Below are 18,953 nucleotides of genomic sequence, written 5' to 3' on the forward strand. Positions count from 1 at the left end.
ACATTATTGTACAGACAAAAAATATGCAAAATGGATAAGCAAAAATGTGTCCTTTCTTTAGAAAATGACCCCCTCAGTGTTTATTTTGCAACACTATCGTGTTTACAATAAAAACTCTATCTTTAATTTATAAAATCTCAACTATAAACCATTCATGTTCAAGTCCTTGATGACAAATTTTAATGCGGTTTGCCATGTGTTTAGAATAGAGAATTAATCTTGTAGATTTTCACCGAAATATTCTACGAACTCCCACGTTTACATTTTTGCCTTTATATTCATGTGACAAAACCACTTATTACTGGGGCTTTATTTAAAAAGCCTGTCATAGAGGAGGTTCTCAGAGAAGAGCGATGGAGAACTTTTTAGGCTTGCTATATAATCTTTCTCTGTGGTGTTTTTATGTTCCCCATCATCCAGTGTCTTCCATCACCTCTCACAGTTTAAAACATATATGATGATTTCAGTGGAGTTTCTAAATTGACTCCAGAAGAAAACATGTTAATGTCTGTGAATCTCTCTTTATAAACAATCATTTTATTACGAATTAAAAAAATAACTTTACCTAAAGGTGAGCTTGATGGCTCTTAAAAGATTAACCCGACCACCCACTCCATGATGTGCTGGTCAGTCACAGAAGCACCTTCAGCACCAGGCTGATCCAACCACGGCTGCTCCACAGAACGCGACAGGAAATCAGTCCTGCCTGTGGCGATCAAACTGTATAATTCATCAATGTAACCTCACAGCTTGATTGTTGTAACTAAATCATATTTGTATTATTTTTGTAAATATCTGTATCATATTTGTATATAATTTATATATTTGTATTACTATTAGGGATGTAACGATTAGACAAATGATTAAAAAATATTCCTATATTTTTTTGGAAAAAAAAAATAGAAAATACTGTACTATTTTCCTTTTATTTTTCATTGTCAAAAGAATCCCTTGATAAACTATTCAAAACAATGCAATTTAACTAAAAATAAATCTTGAATGAAATAAATAAAGGAATAATACAAATGAAGAAGCCTATTAATTTAAATACTGGTTCTATAGTAAACAATGCAAAACTGCATAATAGTTCTTTTTCTTTTTAAAAGTGCAACTGAAAATGTATTTTGTGCCTTAACAATTGGACTTTTAAAAAAAAAAAAAAAAAAAAAAAAACAGTCATTGCCCTGTATTTACGACAGATATTTGTTTGGACCAGCAGAGGGCGCTGGTAACCCAGTGGTCGGTTGCCATGCAGACATTCTGTGCAGTGAAGAAGAGATGCTATGCTAGCAGACAGAGCTAATAGAAAAACGTGACTTTTACAAATATTCACGTAATATTACAGATATTCTTTCTGTGCTAAAGGGGTAAGGAATCATTTATGAACATATTTAAGAGTAGAAGGCGGCCAGAAAGAAAGTAGTCGCAGATTTCGCCCGTCGTCAACACTTCTGAATAGTGCCCTCTGCTGTTTAAAAAAAGTACTGCGATTCAATTTTCAGAAAATCGCTATCAATCGTGATACCTATGAATCGATTTTTAACTGCCTTACGATTAATCGTTACATCCCTAATTACTATTATTATTATTATTATTATTATTATTATTATTATTATTATTATTATTATCTATCCTTTTCTTTTTCTTTTATTCTTTCTTTCGTCATTGTTAAACATTTAATTCTTTTATTTGTGATTTTTTTCTGGGGCTGTAACATAAGCAATTTCCCCCTGGTATTAATAAATGAATTCTAATCCTAATCTTATATACAACCGGACTAGTGCTACACACCAAAAGGAAACTGCAGACATAGCGATAATTAAGTGAATGAAAACATTAGTTAGATAAAAATTTTGGAATCACAGTATTTGGAAATGTGAAGTATTTTGTTGACCATCTGTTGAGGAAGTGTCCTGTGAAATGACATTCCAAACAACAGGTTTGCGCATTTTCTGCAACCCTGCTCTACTCACCGTTGGAAACTCAAAGTCCTTCTGGTTGACCAGGTTGAGGATGTATTTGATCCGGAACTGGTTCTTTGGACACGCCAACTGCACTGGTGGAGTCAGGGTGCTCATTGCACTTACTATGGTCTGTGGTGACACACAAAAATCCAAACACAGCCGGTTAAATCATTTTTAAACATTGAAAAGGACAAATTATCAATCCACCTGTATAGCACAGAGGTTAAAACACATACTTACCTCAATAGCTTCTTTGATATTATTCTTAATGTCCTGAATTTTTTGCTTTTTCTCTCTAAAATAGAAACAAATTATGTTAGGGCTCATTATTGCAGTAACAAAAAAGATTTATAAGATTGGACAGGACTAACGCTGGGAACTAAAACAACAATATATATTGCAATAGACATTTTATCAATATCAATAAAAAATATGTGCAATAAAATACTAAATAATTTCACTGACAACCATTAAAAAAACCCGACCTACAACCGCAAGAAATTCTAGGAGATGTCGGAAGCTCCACCTGAAATGATTTTTAGTACACGGCCAATATTGTTACATTCACAAGGGAAGCCTTAAAACCTGAGATGGTGAACCAGCTTGTTTTCCATACTCAAAACATGCAGTAAAGTCATGAGTGAATAGTGCTTGCTTGAGTAATTTTTTACATAGGCTGGTTTGATATATATGTATATCACTGGACTGGGTAACAGCTTTTAGTTTTTAGTCACAGATGTTCAGCCCTCAAGTCCATTTGTATATTGTAAAATAGGTGAAACAGTTTTCTTTGCAGTGAAACTATGTTGAATTGTTTTTTTTTTCTTTTCTTTTCCACTTTTATGCTGGTTTGATTTTGACATATTTAGTGTTGTAGTAGTTGAGACCGGCCTCGGATGCATTTTGACTCTGTCTTGTCTCGGACTCCGGCTGCCCGGACTCGGGATTTTTCTCTCAAGACCGTTCAAGACCAGCACAAATTCCTGCTATTTTTAAACTTTTTTATAATGTGATAACACGAAGAACAACGGGATAAAACAATCCTTTATTCATTCTTTAATCCACACTGTATAATGACCGCGACCTTCCTTAATGTGACTGAGTGACGTGTGTGTGTCTGGCTACGGTTTCAGTTTGGACCACGGAGCGGAAGGAAGATAAAAACTAATCACCGGTATAAAGCCCAGTGAAACTCCAGAAAACACCATGAATAAATATTATCTCCCTGGTAAAGATAGTCGCTCTAACAACTGGTAAAATGATAAACTGGTGATATTACAGCCTGTGAATGCAGTACGGGGACGCATTTACTCCGCCTCTGGGTCCTAGTGCCTGCCGTTCAGAGAAGTCTGTTCCGTTTGCCGAGGTCCGTGTGTGTTTAATAAGTCTGTGAGTGTCCGTGTGAAAGTCTGCATGTTTATGCCTCCGTTCATCCACTCTTTTCATTATATACATGTCTTTTAAGGCTTTTATTACATAGTGTCGGTTGTAGTCTGGGCCGCCGCCATCTTGGATTATGTCATCACCAGCACGTCATTGCTGCAAGTCGCTCAAGCGCAGAATGACTCAAATAACTGTAAAGAGGTCTTATATTAGTCTATTTTCTTTTTAAAGTGGTGTTTTTAGTGGCTTTAGACTCCAATTACATTTATGTATATAATATCTTCCCTACAATATAACTATTTTTTATAGTTTCTGTTTCCACTGTATCCAGAATAATAATAATCTCTCAACAAGAGCTGTTGATTGATTTGTCACATGACTGCTCCAGGGTTTGAGTTTGTTTTATTTAGTTTCACAATGTTATTTCTTAGCAGAAATGCTTTTAAACACTTGCTGTACATTCAGCTGACATAAAAATCTTGTTTTCAAATGTGTACAATAATTGTGAATTTATCAGTAGCAGTAGTAGTTTTAATATTTTAGTTAATTTTTTGCAGGCACCTTTTTTCTCTGTCAAATTTATTTAAACGAAACTAAAATTAAAGAGACTATGTTATTTTAACCGTCAAACCTTGTCATAATTTTATTTATTTATATATATTTTTGAAATTAAAAAAAAAAAATGTTTATGGTCTAGGTCTTGACTCGGTCTCGGCTCCCGGAAGTCTTGGTCTTGCCTTGGCGCATTCTGGTCTCGGGCAAGTCTTGGTCTCAAATAGTGTAGTCTTGAACACAACACTAGACATATTACTCTTTGTGTCAGAGATGTAAGTTCGACCTCAGATGTGCACTAATTTAATATGTACATAATACTTTGCACATTTTGTGTGATCAAGCATATTTTAATTAATTATATTTAAAACTAATGTATTGAAATTCAGCCCTTTTTTGATCTTATTTTGAATAGCTTAATTAACTAATCAATAATTATCAATATCGACTGATATTAAATACGTATATCAAGATTAGTTTTCCAGCCATATCGCCCAGCTCTAGACAGGACACACACTATAGAAATGTGTAACAGATTTGAGTTAAGAGATTCTGTCGACCTCGGGTCAGGGATAATTTTGCAGGCCCGATTACAGCTCGACCTACAACATGCAAGCATTAAGTGACAGTAACAGTCCCTGCAGGATTTTCTCTTTAGGTTTCCTTGATTTGAGAGTTAGAACTCCTACTTGTATTCAGAGGAAGTTGTCCGCGTGCAAATTTTGGTTCATTGCAAAATAAACATCTATTGGACTGGCATGTACACTACATCATTTTTGGTGCTTCCTAATGTCTCATGTAAACAGAGATTGTTTTGAAAATTTTGCCGTGTGAATGCGGAACATTTTAGAAACAAAAGCGGAAAAAGAAGCAAATCGTTGTTGTGTAAACGGGGCCTAAGAATTACACAAAGCATCCCCAGTCATGGCACATCACAGCTATTAAATCTCACGTCCACCATTAATATAACACGACTGCACAGGATCACGCTTCACTTCATACTGCCATGCAGGATTTACCAGGCTCATAAATTCACAAGTTGATGTCTTCATTAGAATAATTTTAAAAATGTTCCAATCAATGTATTTATTAACTAAGAAGACAGAGGGAAAATGCAGAGCACCAGTTCATTGTTTACAGTTTGCTTGTTCTTCTTATATATCAGTGTGTTTACAGTCCTAATGTTGACAACCTGACAGTGTTACTAATTACAGTTAACACTGAGATGGCTGCCAGTGCTTCTGCTGAGATTTAATGCTCCAGTAACAATCCAGATTTTTGGGAGAAATCTGACATTGTTCCATTTGAATTGTTAAAACAATAGACTTGTTCAGTGAAGTTGGATGAGCTATTGTTTAGCAGTTTCAGAAAACTTTCTGAAAGCATAGAATAAAGATGACAACGCACCTGAGCCAGAAAGAAAGACAACGGCAAGCAGAGCTATCAGTCAATCGACCTGATTACGCACCACTTGCTTCAGGCATAGATGGGGTTTCTGGGATCTCAGAAATACTTCATGAACTAAAATAAATATGGAAACTGCTAGGAACTTTGATACGCTAAAAAAAATAATAATGAACTGAGGAAACGCACTGGACAACTGAAATTAGGAATGGGTGCTAACGAAGAAAGAATCGCAGAAAATGAGGAGCAGCGAACTGTGGTGACCCATGTGCTTATCCACAGTCTGTGGAATTTGTGAAAACTGGATATCAACAATGAAATAAATATAGAAAGAGAGCACCGAGTTGGACAATACACCAGGAATGATGAACGTCCCCAGTCAATGATAGTCCACTTTCAAAACTTCAGTGAAAGACAGAAAGTACTACAGGGTCTCCTGGGTAAAAAAGGATCTACGGGTGAATGAACGCAGGATTTACTTTGACTAGTACAGTGCCCGTCGGAAGTATGCATTCATGTGGGAGCATAAGGGGTATATTTGTGGGTCCAATTTTCCTGGTTTAATTCTATGGGACATGTGCATGACTTCATCATCACTTTTATATTTTTTTGTTGGGTGTATTTTCTTGTAACATATGTTTTTTGGAGTCATGTGTATTTATGTATCTTTCGGTTGTCTTTTTGTGCATAAATGTTTGCTGTTTTTTTTATTTAAATATTTTTTTGTAATGTATGTTTTTTGGGGTCATGTGTATGATTCAGGAGTCATTTTGTGTATTTTTTGTATAAATATTTATTTTTGTGTATTTTGAGCAATTTTCATATTTTTGTTATATTTTTCTGTAATGTATGTTTTTTTAAGTCATGATTATGTGTATTTTTTTTATCTTTCTGTTGTCTTTTTGTGAGTTTTTTGTATAATTATTGTTTTTTGTTGCCATTGTAGTGTGATTCTAGAGAAGTTTAGTGTATTTTGAGTCATTTTCATATTTTTGCTGTCGTTTGGTGTATTTTTCTGTAATATATGTTTTTTCTCTCTCACACACGCGCTGCAGAGAAATTTGTTGCTTTCAACACAGCAGCCATCACTTCCGGGTGAGGTCTGTCCGGTCTAAATAGCGTACAGTCAAACTAACGTTTTGAAACGACATCATCGCCAAATAAGGAACAGTAAAATAATATTTTTCCTCAAAAGAGAAGTCCACAGGAGCGTGATTAGGGCCAAACTCAGCTGACACGCACCGGAAGAGAGCTGTGCAGTGAAATAGATACAGTGCCCGTCTGAAGTATGCATTCATGTGGGAGCTTAAGTAGAGTTCATTATGGCCAAATGAGTATGTGTTTGAAGGTTGGATGTACAAAGAGTTGTACATACTCTGTACTCTGTACTGTTATAAAGGGGTTTATTTGCGGGTGCAAAATAAAACGGCGTGTGCGATTTCCCCGGTTTAATTCTATGGGACATGAACATGATAAATGTGTTTGTTGGTTTTTTTTGGGTTTTTTTTAAACTCGCTTTTATATTTTTTTGTTTGGTGTATTTTTCTGTAATGTATGTTTTTTGGAGTCAATATGTGTATTTGTGTATCTTTTTGTTGTCATTTTGTGTATAAATATTTAGTTTTCAGTATTTGAGTCATTTTCATATTTTTGTTGTATTTTTCTGTAATGTATGTTTTTTTAAGTCATGATTATGTGTATTTTTTTTATCTTTCTGTTGTCTTTTTGTGAGTTTTTTGTATAATTATTGTTTTTTGTTGCCATTGTAGTGTGATTCTAGAGAAGTTTAGTGTATTTTGAGTCATTTTCATATTTTTGCTGTCGTTTGGTGTATTTTTCTGTAATATATGTTTTTTCTCTCTCACACACGCGCTGCAGAGAAATTTGTTGCTTTCAACACAGCAGCCATCACTTCCGGGTGAGGTCTGTCCGGTCTAAATAGCGTACAGTCAAACTAACGTTTTGAAACGACATCATCGCCAAATAAGGAACAGTAAAATAATATTTTTCCTCAAAAGAGAAGTCCACAGGAGCGTGATTAGGGCCAAACTCAGCTGACACGCACCGGAAGAGAGCTGTGCAGTGAAATAGATACAGTGCCCGTCTGAAGTATGCATTCATGTGGGAGCTTAAGTAGAGTTCATTATGGCCAAATGAGTATGTGTTTGAAGGTTGGATGTACAAAGAGTTGTACATACTCTGTACTCTGTACTGTTATAAAGGGGTTTATTTGCGGGTGCAAAATAAAACGGCGTGTGCGATTTCCCCGGTTTAATTCTATGGGACATGAACATGATAAATGTGTTTGTTGGTTTTTTTTGGGTTTTTTTTAAACTCGCTTTTATATTTTTTTGTTTGGTGTATTTTTCTGTAATGTATGTTTTTTGGAGTCAATATGTGTATTTGTGTATCTTTTTGTTGTCATTTTGTGTATAAATATTTAGTTTTCAGTATTTGAGTCATTTTCATATTTTTGTTGTATTTTTCTGTAATGTATGTTTTTTGGAGTCATGTGTATTTTTTATTCTTTCAGTTGTCTTTTTGTGCATTTTTGTGTTTTATTTTACTCATTTAGTATATTCAAATAAATAAATAAATAAATAAATACCATCTGTGAAATGTTTGAGACGCTGATAACCAAACTCCATAGTGATTGTAGCGCCAATCAGAAAAGTAACAAAACTGCGCAAAACAAACGTAAAGCTCCAAACTACATGAGTGAGTAAGTAAATTAAAGTATTACCTACAATTCAGCTGTCTTTTTTAAAAAAAAATCATTTTTATACCTTTGAACTGAGTGGCCAGAGCTTAGCTTCCATGCACGGCATGACACAGAATCTGCAGTTTTCCAGATGGAGTATTGAACAGGTTGAGGTCAAAACCGACTCTAGTGAAACAGCGCGTTATTGAACAACAGTTATATGGTTTAAACAATGGGAAACGTGTCTGCAAAAGACTCACCAGTGGCAGGTGGTTTCAAATCATCTATTCAGAGAGCTCCGTGTTTCAGAAGCTAACGATAGCATGGCACAGGAGGAAGTGGAGTCGGCACACACACAAACATCAGAGACTAACATCAGGCCCAATGAGTGAGACTTAAGAGCTTTGCTAGCTAATCAGTTCAAGGACGGCTGCTTAGACGCTCCTCTCCCCTCTCCGGTATAAAACTATCTTCTCTATCACTCTTGTGTTCACAGTCTGTGTCTGCTTGGCTGTGTGCGAGTGAAATAGATATAGATGGTGCGCTAGCGCCCCCTCACACCCTGAGGTCAAAAGCTGAATAGGTTTCATTTCGGGGCCGTCCAGAAGTGAAATAAAATTAAAATAAACATTTTGAAATGACCAAATTACTCCAAAATAACAGATACACAAACTCAGGGTATTTGGAACCCGTTGACCGAGTTTCAGGTTGAACTCGTACCGCGTCGGTGAGATATTTGCTCCACACACACACGCGCATGCACACACACACCCAGACCTCCCTTGCTTTTATTACTCCAAAATAACAGATACACACACTTGGGGTATTTGGAACCCGTTGACCGAGTTTCAGGTCGAACTCGAACGGCGTCGGGGAGATATTTGCTCCACACGCACACACGCACACACTTCCCTTGCTTTCATAGGTAGATGAAGACTTCACCGCTTGGGTGTTTGAGGAGCAATCCAAATACAAACAAGTGAGGAAATAACTACAGGAAAGAAAAATCAAATCATGCCAGCAAAACTGAAAATGTTTCACAGCGACAGGAAGTTTAAGGTGTTTGACAATCCCAAAGTAGCTGCGGAGGGTCTCTGTGAGTATAACATTACTATGGATACACCTCCTATGGAGCCAGACCTTGAGACTACGCTGTGGGCAGTAGGCTGGCAGACAGCGTAAACGAACAAATGACTAAAACAATGGAAAGTGGAATCTGTGGACTATAAAAAGAAACATACATGTTTAATCAACATGTTTTTTTTGTTGAGTTTAATGATAAAGTTAAGTTAAACAATATATTTTTGTTAATTTATTTGAATTGTAGAAGTCTTTAAGCAGATGTCAATAAAATAAATGAGTCTCCGAGTTCCATTAAAAGTAAATATAAGTTAATAGCTTTGTCCGAAACATGGTTAAATAATGAAAAAGGTGCCGAGATGCATATTGAAAGTTATGAGTTGCATCATATGAACAGAGGTAATAAGAAGGAAGAGGGCCACACCCTTTTTAGACAGTGACTGGAAATGCCAAACCAGTTAAACTGATGACGGCAGCCATAGAGGATTTAATGGAATGTATAACGGTGGAATTAAAATGGAAAATGAAAAGAATATTGTTGTGACCTGTGTTTACAGAACATCTTCCTCATAAAGACATATTTAGGATGAGTTTGAAGAGATGATGGGTAGTTTAAATGCAAAGAAAACATTCTTTCATGAGAGGAGATTTTAATATTGATCTCCTTAACACTTCTAAACATAAAGCCACATCAGATTTTCTGGATGGATTATATAGTAGAGGTTATACCCATTGTTTACTAAGCCAAGTAGGATAACTTCAGCAGGTGCAACATTAATCGATAATATTTTTGTAAATGTGATGCAGAATACAATCAGAGGTGGCCTTTTGATCAATGATATAAGTGATAACATACCTGTGTTTTCAATATATGATTTCCAAATGAAGAAAAAGGTGCACAATATTGAGTACAGACTTACAAGATTAACAACTGCGGAAGCAAACAGATAACTTTTGAAAGGAATCTTCTTAAAGAGCAATAGAAAGGGGTTTATGTAGGAGAGATGAATGATTCATTTTTGAATAGTTATCACTACAATAAACACTGTCAACTGATAAACAAAATAACAGATATAACAAAAAAAAAACCTTGGGTTAAAAAAGGTTTTGCAAATCTTGCTCGAAGAAAAACAAGTTGGATAGGATTTTATCAAATTTGGAACAAAAACATCAGAAATAAGAAATACAAGGTTTACAAAAAATAAACTGACAGTAATTATGAGACAAGCCAAGAAAGTATTTTGTTATAAAAGGTTGATGGAAAATTGTGAGGAAATCTGGGGAAATATGTGCAAAACAATATAAAACCATTACTTTTAAAACAGAAAAAAGCAGTGAAAATGAATTCATAAGGCAGGTCACAGAGCACACAAGCAGTCTGTTTATTAAATCAGGATTCTGAAAACTTAAAGAATTGATTGAGCTGACGACACTCACAGTGATGCTCAGAGCTAAAAAATAGAGCATTACAAGAACATTTACAAAAGTTGTTTGCTTCTCACCCTCTGAACTAAAAACAGAAACAAATATTTAATTTCAAACATCAATATGTACAAACAATCTTAAAGCAAATGTGCATTTCTGTTGTTGGGGTCAAAATGTGGAATATTCTACATGGCGATATAAAAAGCTGTGAAAATCAGACATTGCATCATTATTGAAATGAGTAGTGTTGTTGACTGTGTCACCACACCGACCATTGGTCAGGTCTTGGGAATGTTTTGTCTGGAATGTTTCACTGGCATTTATTTTGGACTTTTCCGCAAACATCTATATCCTGCATTTCACCTTACAACTTAACAAATGTGCTTAAATGCGACCCAGAAAACAAACATAGTTGATGAGATGTTTATAGTGCTTTCACACTACCCTAATAATGCATTTGTTGAATATGACCTGCATGACTGAGAACCTTCAGACATTCATCCTCAGGCTCAGTGAGGTGTTGATGCGAGGTTGACAGTTGGGCAGTGTTGATCATTAAACTTTACGAGTACAGTGCCCGTCGTAAGTATGCATTCATATAGTGAGAGCTTAAGTAGAGTTGTCAAGTATGGCCAAATAAGTATGTGTTTGAAGGTTGGATGTACAAAGAGGTGTACATACTGAGTACTCTGTAGTGTGATAAAGTGCTATATTTGCAGGTGCAAAATAATATCACCCGTGCAATTTCCTTGGTTTAATTCTATGGGATATGCGCATGATAAATGTCTTTTTTTTTAAATTCATTTTTATTTTTTTAGTTTGGTGTATTTTTCTGTAATGTATGTTTTTTGAAGTCATTATGTGTATTTTTGTATCTTTATGTTGTCTTTTTGTGCATTTTTTGCATAATTATTGTTTTTTGTTGCCATTATAGTGTGATTCTGGAGTCATTGTGTGTATTTTTGTACCTTTTTTAGTGTAGCTGTGTGCATTTCTGTTGTCATTTAGTGTATAAACATTTAGTTTTGTGTATTTTGAGTCATTTTCATACTTTTGTTGTTTGGTGTATTTTTCCGTAATGTATGTTTTTTGGAGTCATTGTGTGTTTTTGGAGCCTTTTTGTATATTTTCCTGAATTTCTGTTGTCGTTTTGTGTACTTTGTGTATAAAAAATGTTTAGTTTTTTGTGTTATTTTACTCATTTAGTATATTTTTATTATAAATACCTTATGTGTGGTGAGGGCATGTTTTGAGGTGCATGTGTGTGTGTGTGAGACTCGCTAACTGTCATACTGGTTACCGTGTGGGACTCTCTCCATCTCTTCAGTGAGTTCTCTCACACACATGCACGCGCATCAGCCGTGTGCATGCACATAATCCATCACAGGTTGTTGAGAAAGAAAAAAATGGACCCGGAAGTACCACAAAAAATAAACATTTGGCAACACTAAATAAGTCGCAACTCTCTCTCTAAACAGCTCAGTATGCATTCAGCATGTACATCCAAGGTGTGCATTTGGTTATATAGCAAGTGGTGAAAATATCAGCATTCATAATGCGGTAATTGAAGAGAAATTTAAATTTTTCGCTTTCAACACAGCTTTGGCGGTTGCCCGTCAATAACTTCCAGGTCCCGTCATAACTTATAATAGAGCAAACGGTCATACAAACATGAAAATAAATGTTATGAAACATAATCACCTAATAAGGAACAGTCAAAAAGTATGTTTCCTCTAAAGAGAAGTCCACAGGAGCTCAAAACTTGTGAAAGAGCCTTAGACTATCTTCCTCTCTCTCGTTCGTTTGCCTGCGTGAAGGTCTGGTGCTACTCCAGGTCTTCAGCAAGCGATTGGCTGTGGCACACACCGGAGTGGAGCTGTGCAGTGAAATAGATATACTGTAGATGGTGCACTAGCACCCCCTCACACACTGAGGTCAAAAGCTGAATAGGTTTCACTTTTGGGTGAACATGAATGTGCCGTCCGGGCGAAATAATATTAAAGTAGACGTTTTGGGAGACTTCTGGTGAGCGATTGAAGATGGCAGCTTAGAAAACTCTCTTGGTCAATTTCAAGAAAAAAACCCCCACTAAAACTTGAAAATTGCTTCTACATAAAGCCAACATGACCTAAAATGAGTGGGTTCGAAGCAAGAAGGCTCTGGGGAAAAACAAAAATCACGATGAGAGGAAAGGAAATGTAACAGCGAAAGCTAACAAAACCAACGTGGAAGAAACGGAGGCCGGCGACGAGGAGCGGGACTTTACCACTGGTAAAGCAATCCAAAACTTAGCCAAAAGCATACAAGAACTCAAAACAGAACTTAAACAACAGATGACAATGACAACGACTTCAAGAACGACTTCTGAAAAGATATTAAACAGGAATTCAACAGTTTTAAGACAGAGATCAATCAAAAGCTGCAGAGTATCGCAGGAGATGTCCGTAACCACGGTACGAGGCTAATCGAAACAGAGTAGTGTTTGGATGAAAATGAAAGGCTAACACTGAGCTAAAAGAGGCTCTGCTTTACCCTCTTAAACAACAGAGACTCTTACAAGCAAAAGTTACGGACCTCGAAGGGGACCTCAATGCTTACCTTTATCGACAACTTTTTAAAGACGGAGCGGACACTTGATAAGGACACGGATCTGCAAATCCAACGAGCGCACCGGTCAATTGGCCCTAAACCACAAAACGAAGCACTCTCAAGATCCATTCTGGTCAACTCTCAAAGGTACGTAATCAAAGACAAAATACTTAAAACAGCCTGGGCAAAGAAGATGACGTGAGGGGAAAATGGTGTCGTTTGCACATGACTTACTCACCAAGGTGAACAGCAAACTCTGAGCATACAAAAAATAAAAGCAATTCTCAAGAACAAACAAATACGTTTCCAGACACCATACCCTGCCAAAATGAGGATCTACTGGAAAAACAGCCCCAGATTTGACCGAGGACATGATAAAAAGAGGATATCCGATGGATCAACAGTGGACGACAGACGCCAGCTGGGAGCAGAGGCTCACCTGCGGTGCACACTGGAGCAAGAGAGATGGAGATTGCACGGAACGAGTCCGGAAGAGACTTTCAGAGACAATAAATGTGAACATTTAACAGTGTTACAAGGTACAATTTGAATTCTACACAGAATCCCCCCCTTAATTAATTATTATTATTATTTTTCCTCATTGAGCTCAGGACATCTCTAACAAAATATGACCAGGAAGAAAGAATGTGACTGTTCAGCTCATACCTGTCAAGTGTCCCGTTTTGGCCAAGAAACTCCTGTATTTTACCCCTCTTTCCCACCATCTTCCTGTATTAGTATTTTTCCATAAATATCCCGTATTTTAATGTAATAATAATTAAAAGATGTCTTACTAAACTGAACGCTGTCACGAGCCTTGCGAGAACTTCCACCTGAAATGGCCTGTGTGGCAGTTCTCGCGAGATTAGTGCTGGCAGCGGCAACAAACCCAGCAACAACTCAATGGAGATGATGAATGAAGACGTTCCGGCGAGAAAAAAAAAAACAAAGAACTCGTGTGAATACGTTGTAAAATGTGACAGAGACTTTACCTTCCTAAAGAGCAGCAGGATGGGACTAAGATTAATAACTGAGATTTTAACGTCTCCCACAGCGGAAGGAAGGACGTAAGTCACCATGAAAAATCAGCCAATCACAAGCGCCACAAATATACACTGCTTTAAAAAGTGTTGAAGAGTAGTGTAAAGTCAGCAACAAATGTGTTTAATAAGTCATTCGTGAATTCCAGAGAACCACATGAGTGAGCATGATAAATTATAAGAAAATATGTAATAAAATAAAATGTTAATGTCTAACTTAAAGACAAGCAATGTGAAATTACCAGTAAATATGCAGCGTGTTAAATTGTATATAAACTGTAAGGATAAACCCATTTGTTTTTATTTAGGCTGTTTTATAATTTAGGAATTAGAGCTGGGCGATATATCGAGATTCAAGATAAATCGAGTTTTTTATTTTTTTATTTTTACGACACAGAAAACTATAATATTTCATATATATATATATATATATATGTATATATATATATATATGCAGCTGTTTGTTAATAAATGTCCCTGTGTGGCATTTTGCATCAGCAAATTTAACCCAGAATTGTTTTTCTGGTCAAACTTTATTTGATAAAATTATCTAGATTTATATCATATATCACCATTTTCAAAAAATATATTATGATATGAGTTTTGGTCCATATTGCTCAGCCCTAGTAGGATTGTTCACAGCATTTCAATGTTAATAAAGGTCGACCTACCAGATTCTAATCACATAATTGTATTTAGTAAGTGGTTGACAAGTGGCTATTTTAGATTTCTTCTACACCTATCTTAAAATATAAGTGATACTGGAGCTTGGTTGAGCGGGTAGGACGGATCGTAGTGGGCGCTAGAAAATTTCCCTTATTTTCAAATCCAAAACTTGACAGGTATGGTTCAGCTCAAGGAAAAAGAAACTGATTCTCCACTGGCAGAGGGGAGGGCAGTGTAAGTCCATGAGGTTGGAAATCAACATTTTATTGTTTTTTATTGTTCATGGTAAGGTTCTTGTTAATATTTTTGTTACTGTCACAGTTGATATGGTAATGATGCAGGAACAGGTCAAATGAAAAGTCAACTATTATGATGGGGTACAGCAATTTCAGAATCTGAATGGCCTAAATAACTCAGTGAAAAAAAGCAAATAATTTTTTTTTACAAGAAACACATCTCTCAGAATACTTTTTATAGCACTCATAAAGGAGGTCATAAAAGAGGAGTGACAATATTAATTCATGATTCCATCCATGAATTGATTAGGGAGACATGGAATAATGAGGGCAGATATATTCTAGTACAAGGAGAAAAAAAAGAGAATAAACCAATCACTTTTCTTTGTGTATACCTACCCCCACAAAGTGACCAAAACATAATTTATAAAGTTCTGGAGCTGATAACCACTGAATCAGAAGGTATACTGATTTGTGCTGGGGACTTTAATACAATCATAAATAACAAGTGGGACACATCTAATAATAACAAAAACGCATCCCCCAACTCTTCTGGATGTCTGAAGAGACATGCATCCAGCAGACAAACAGTATACTTTTTACTCAGCTCCCCATGAAGTATACTCAATGATAGATTTTTTTTTATGTTTCAGAATGAAAGACATAAAATTACAAAATGTGAGATAGAAACTAGGGCTATTTCTGACCATTCACCAATTCATCTGGTTCTGCATTTAGACAGCAGACCGAAGAAAACAATCTTGAGACTCAACACAAGCTTACTTAACAACAAAACAGTTATACAACAAATAAAAACTGAAACTAAGACCCTCCTTGAGATAAATGATACTAGAGAAGTAAACCCAAATATACTCTGGGACACATTAAAAGCAGTTATCAGAAATAAATTGATATCCCTTAGCACAGCAATTAAAAGAGTAAAAGAAAGTAAACTTAAAAAACTTGAGAATAATTTAAAAGACCTGGAAACGAAACACAGCAAGAAACACCCAAGTTATGACCAAAATTAAATGAATCAGAAATCAAATCCTAGTTATGTATAAAGAGAAACTAGAAAAAAATACAAGTTTAAAAAACTCATGAGGTAGGACCAAAATACATGAAATACTAGACAGCAAAACAGGACACATACAATAACTCGGATGAGATTGATGCTGCATTTCAAACACTAGTACAGCGCCCGTTGGAAGTATGCATGTGGGAGCATAAGGGGTATAATTGTGATTAAGTGTGATTCTGGAATCTTTTTGTGCATTTTTTGTATAAATAGTTTATTTTTTGTTTTATTTTACTCATTTAGTATATTTTTTATTATAAAGACTGTGTGTGTGTGTGTCTCCATCCATTTCCTCCGTGCATTACCTCTCGCGCGCGTCTTGAAAATAAATCCGTCGCAGGTTGTTAAGAGAGACACAGAAGTACCACGAAAAATAAACGTTTTGCAACACCAAAGTCGCAACTCTCTAAATGGCTCTGTGTGAGTTCAGTATTTTCATACCAGTGTAGTGTACGAACGTGCATCAGCCGTGTGTGTGTGTTTACATTGTAGCTGCTAACATCTTTCTTAGCACATAGAATAATAGAAGAACGACTCACCCTTGCGCAAAACAAACAATCATAGTAGAGCCGTGTTGTGGACCCATTATTATTATTATTATTATAATTACTTCAGCCACTGCTTGTTACAGAAAAAGTTAACATTGATGCTGAAACATTTCGCAAATATATCTTGAGTCACTGTCAATCTTTACTTCATACAAAACTACAGTACGCCAGTTAAGTCAACCATTCATCAGCATGTATGTCTATACTGTACAACCCTTTGACCAATAGAGAAAGTCCAGTGCCACTACTGGATAAGTTTGTGTAGAGCCCTGATAATAATAAAGATGATACAAATATAATAGTAAAATAGTAATAGTAATAATAGTAATGTTATAATAATAATAATAATAATAGCAATAACAACAAAGTCATATAATAATAATATAGTAACAGTAATATGATAAAAAAAACTATTAAAATACAATTAAATAATGATATGGTAATATGATGATATATAGCAATGCTAATAATACAATGAGAATAAATATGATACTATAGCAATGCTAATAATACAATGATATCGCTATGCTAATAATACAATGAGAATACCAGTAACTATAATATAAAATATTAACAATTAAAAAGGAGTTTAAAAATTTAATGTCATTATAATAATGCCAATAACATTAATACAGTAGGAGTACAATTATATAATAATAATAATTCTGCCCCCACGTTTCGTGGAGCCCTTGGAAGTACGTCACGAAGGATGACGGGCTCGTGACGAGCGTCAGGACACAGTCCAATGTGCCATTTGCTGTGAACAGGTGGATATGAAGATTTGAAAGATGTGATTTAAAGTGTGAAAGTTACAACTAAAATGCATTTGAACCCATTATAGGGCCACCTAGTGGTGCACTTTTTGGCATGGGTGATCTGTGTGCTTTTCTATAGTTACCCTGTAAATTTCACAGCCCTCAACATATTACTTCAGCTGAAATAAAGGTTTGTTTATTTATATGTTATGTAGTAATAAACCATGCCCACTTTGACCAATCGCGATTAACTTCAAGATACGGTCCCAGGAGCGACCCAAGGTCATACCCACCAAATTTGGTAGAAATCGGTCGTGCCATTTAGGAGATATACATTTCTCATAATTGCAGTGCCCCCTAGAGGCCTAATTTATTCAAATTTGGCTCATACTCCCCACAGTCACATGCAAACCAAAGATCTCAGATTTGGTGTTGTTAGCAAATATTTTGACCGAGATATGCAACAGTTTGCGTTTTTATAGCTCGCTAGAAAATTTTACTCGTTAATATTTTGCGCATATTTTGCCCGAACAAAATTTTTTGCTGAACTGTAGAACAGGTCCAAATGAAGACTCTACGTGCCAAGTTTCATGCCGATTGGACAAAACCCCAAGGAGGAATTTGAAAAAGTAGGTTTTTGATATGTCATGACTTACAAAGAGCAATGTGCTGTGGGAGTGGGCGTGGCCTATGTCAGAAGATACGACTTTATGTAGGGAACATGTGGATATGAAGTTTTTAAAGATGTGAATTAAATTGTGAAAGTTAAAGGCCAAAATGTTTTTGCAATTTTAGCGCCACCTAGTGGCACAATTTTTGGTATGGGTGGTCTGTGTGGTCTTCTATATCTACCCTGTAAATTTCACTGCCCTCAACATAATAATTCAGCAGAAATAAATGTTTTTTTATTCATGTGTTATTATGCCACGCCCACTTTGACCAATCATGAATAACTTTGAGATATCGCCTCAGGAGGGACCCAAGATCATACCCTCCAAATTTGGTAACAATTGGTCATGCCAATTAAGAGATATAAATATTCATTATTTGTAGCGCCCCCTAGTGGTCTACATCATTCAAATTTGGCGCATACCCTCACAGTCACATGCCAACAAAGGATCTCAGATTTGGTGTTGTTAGCATTTATTTTGACTGAGATATGCGCCAGTTCGCATTTTTATTGCTCGCTAGAAAACTTTACTCGTTAATAATTTGCGCATAATTTACCCGAACAAACTCATTTTGATAACTGTATATCACATTCAACTGAAGACTCTACGTGCCAAGTTTCACGCTGATTGGACAAAACCCCAAGGAGGAGTCCGAAAAAGTATGTTTTCCAGTTTTTGCGTCAAGAAAAGTTCAGGCGGAAATGGGCTTGGCCTAGCCCAGGTGATTCAGTGTTATTCAAGGAATCTGTGGATATGAAGGTTTTAAATTTGCAACAAACGGTGAGGGAGTTATTGACCAAAACGCGTTGACCTTTGTTATAGCGCCACCTGTTGGCGGACATATGTGAATTTTTGCTTCCA

General features: G+C 35.9%; 1 protein-coding gene across 1 annotated transcript in view; it reads right to left on the minus strand.

Annotated features, from left to right (window-relative positions):
- LOC114466766 (guanine nucleotide-binding protein G(s) subunit alpha) overlaps positions 1 to 18,953 on the minus strand; it is a 90,676-nt gene that overhangs the window by 34,285 nt on the left and 37,438 nt on the right. The window contains exons 3-4 of the mRNA XM_028452483.1: positions 2,205 to 2,259; positions 1,974 to 2,093 (exon numbers count right to left, since the gene is read on the minus strand). Of these exons, the coding sequence (XP_028308284.1) occupies positions 1,974 to 2,093; positions 2,205 to 2,259 (175 nt within the window). The remainder of the gene's footprint in view (positions 1 to 1,973; positions 2,094 to 2,204; positions 2,260 to 18,953) is intronic.

Source organism: Gouania willdenowi, chromosome 7 (assembly GCF_900634775.1).
Source record: "Gouania willdenowi chromosome 7, fGouWil2.1, whole genome shotgun sequence".
NCBI lineage: Eukaryota > Metazoa > Chordata > Actinopteri > Blenniiformes > Gobiesocidae > Gouania > Gouania willdenowi.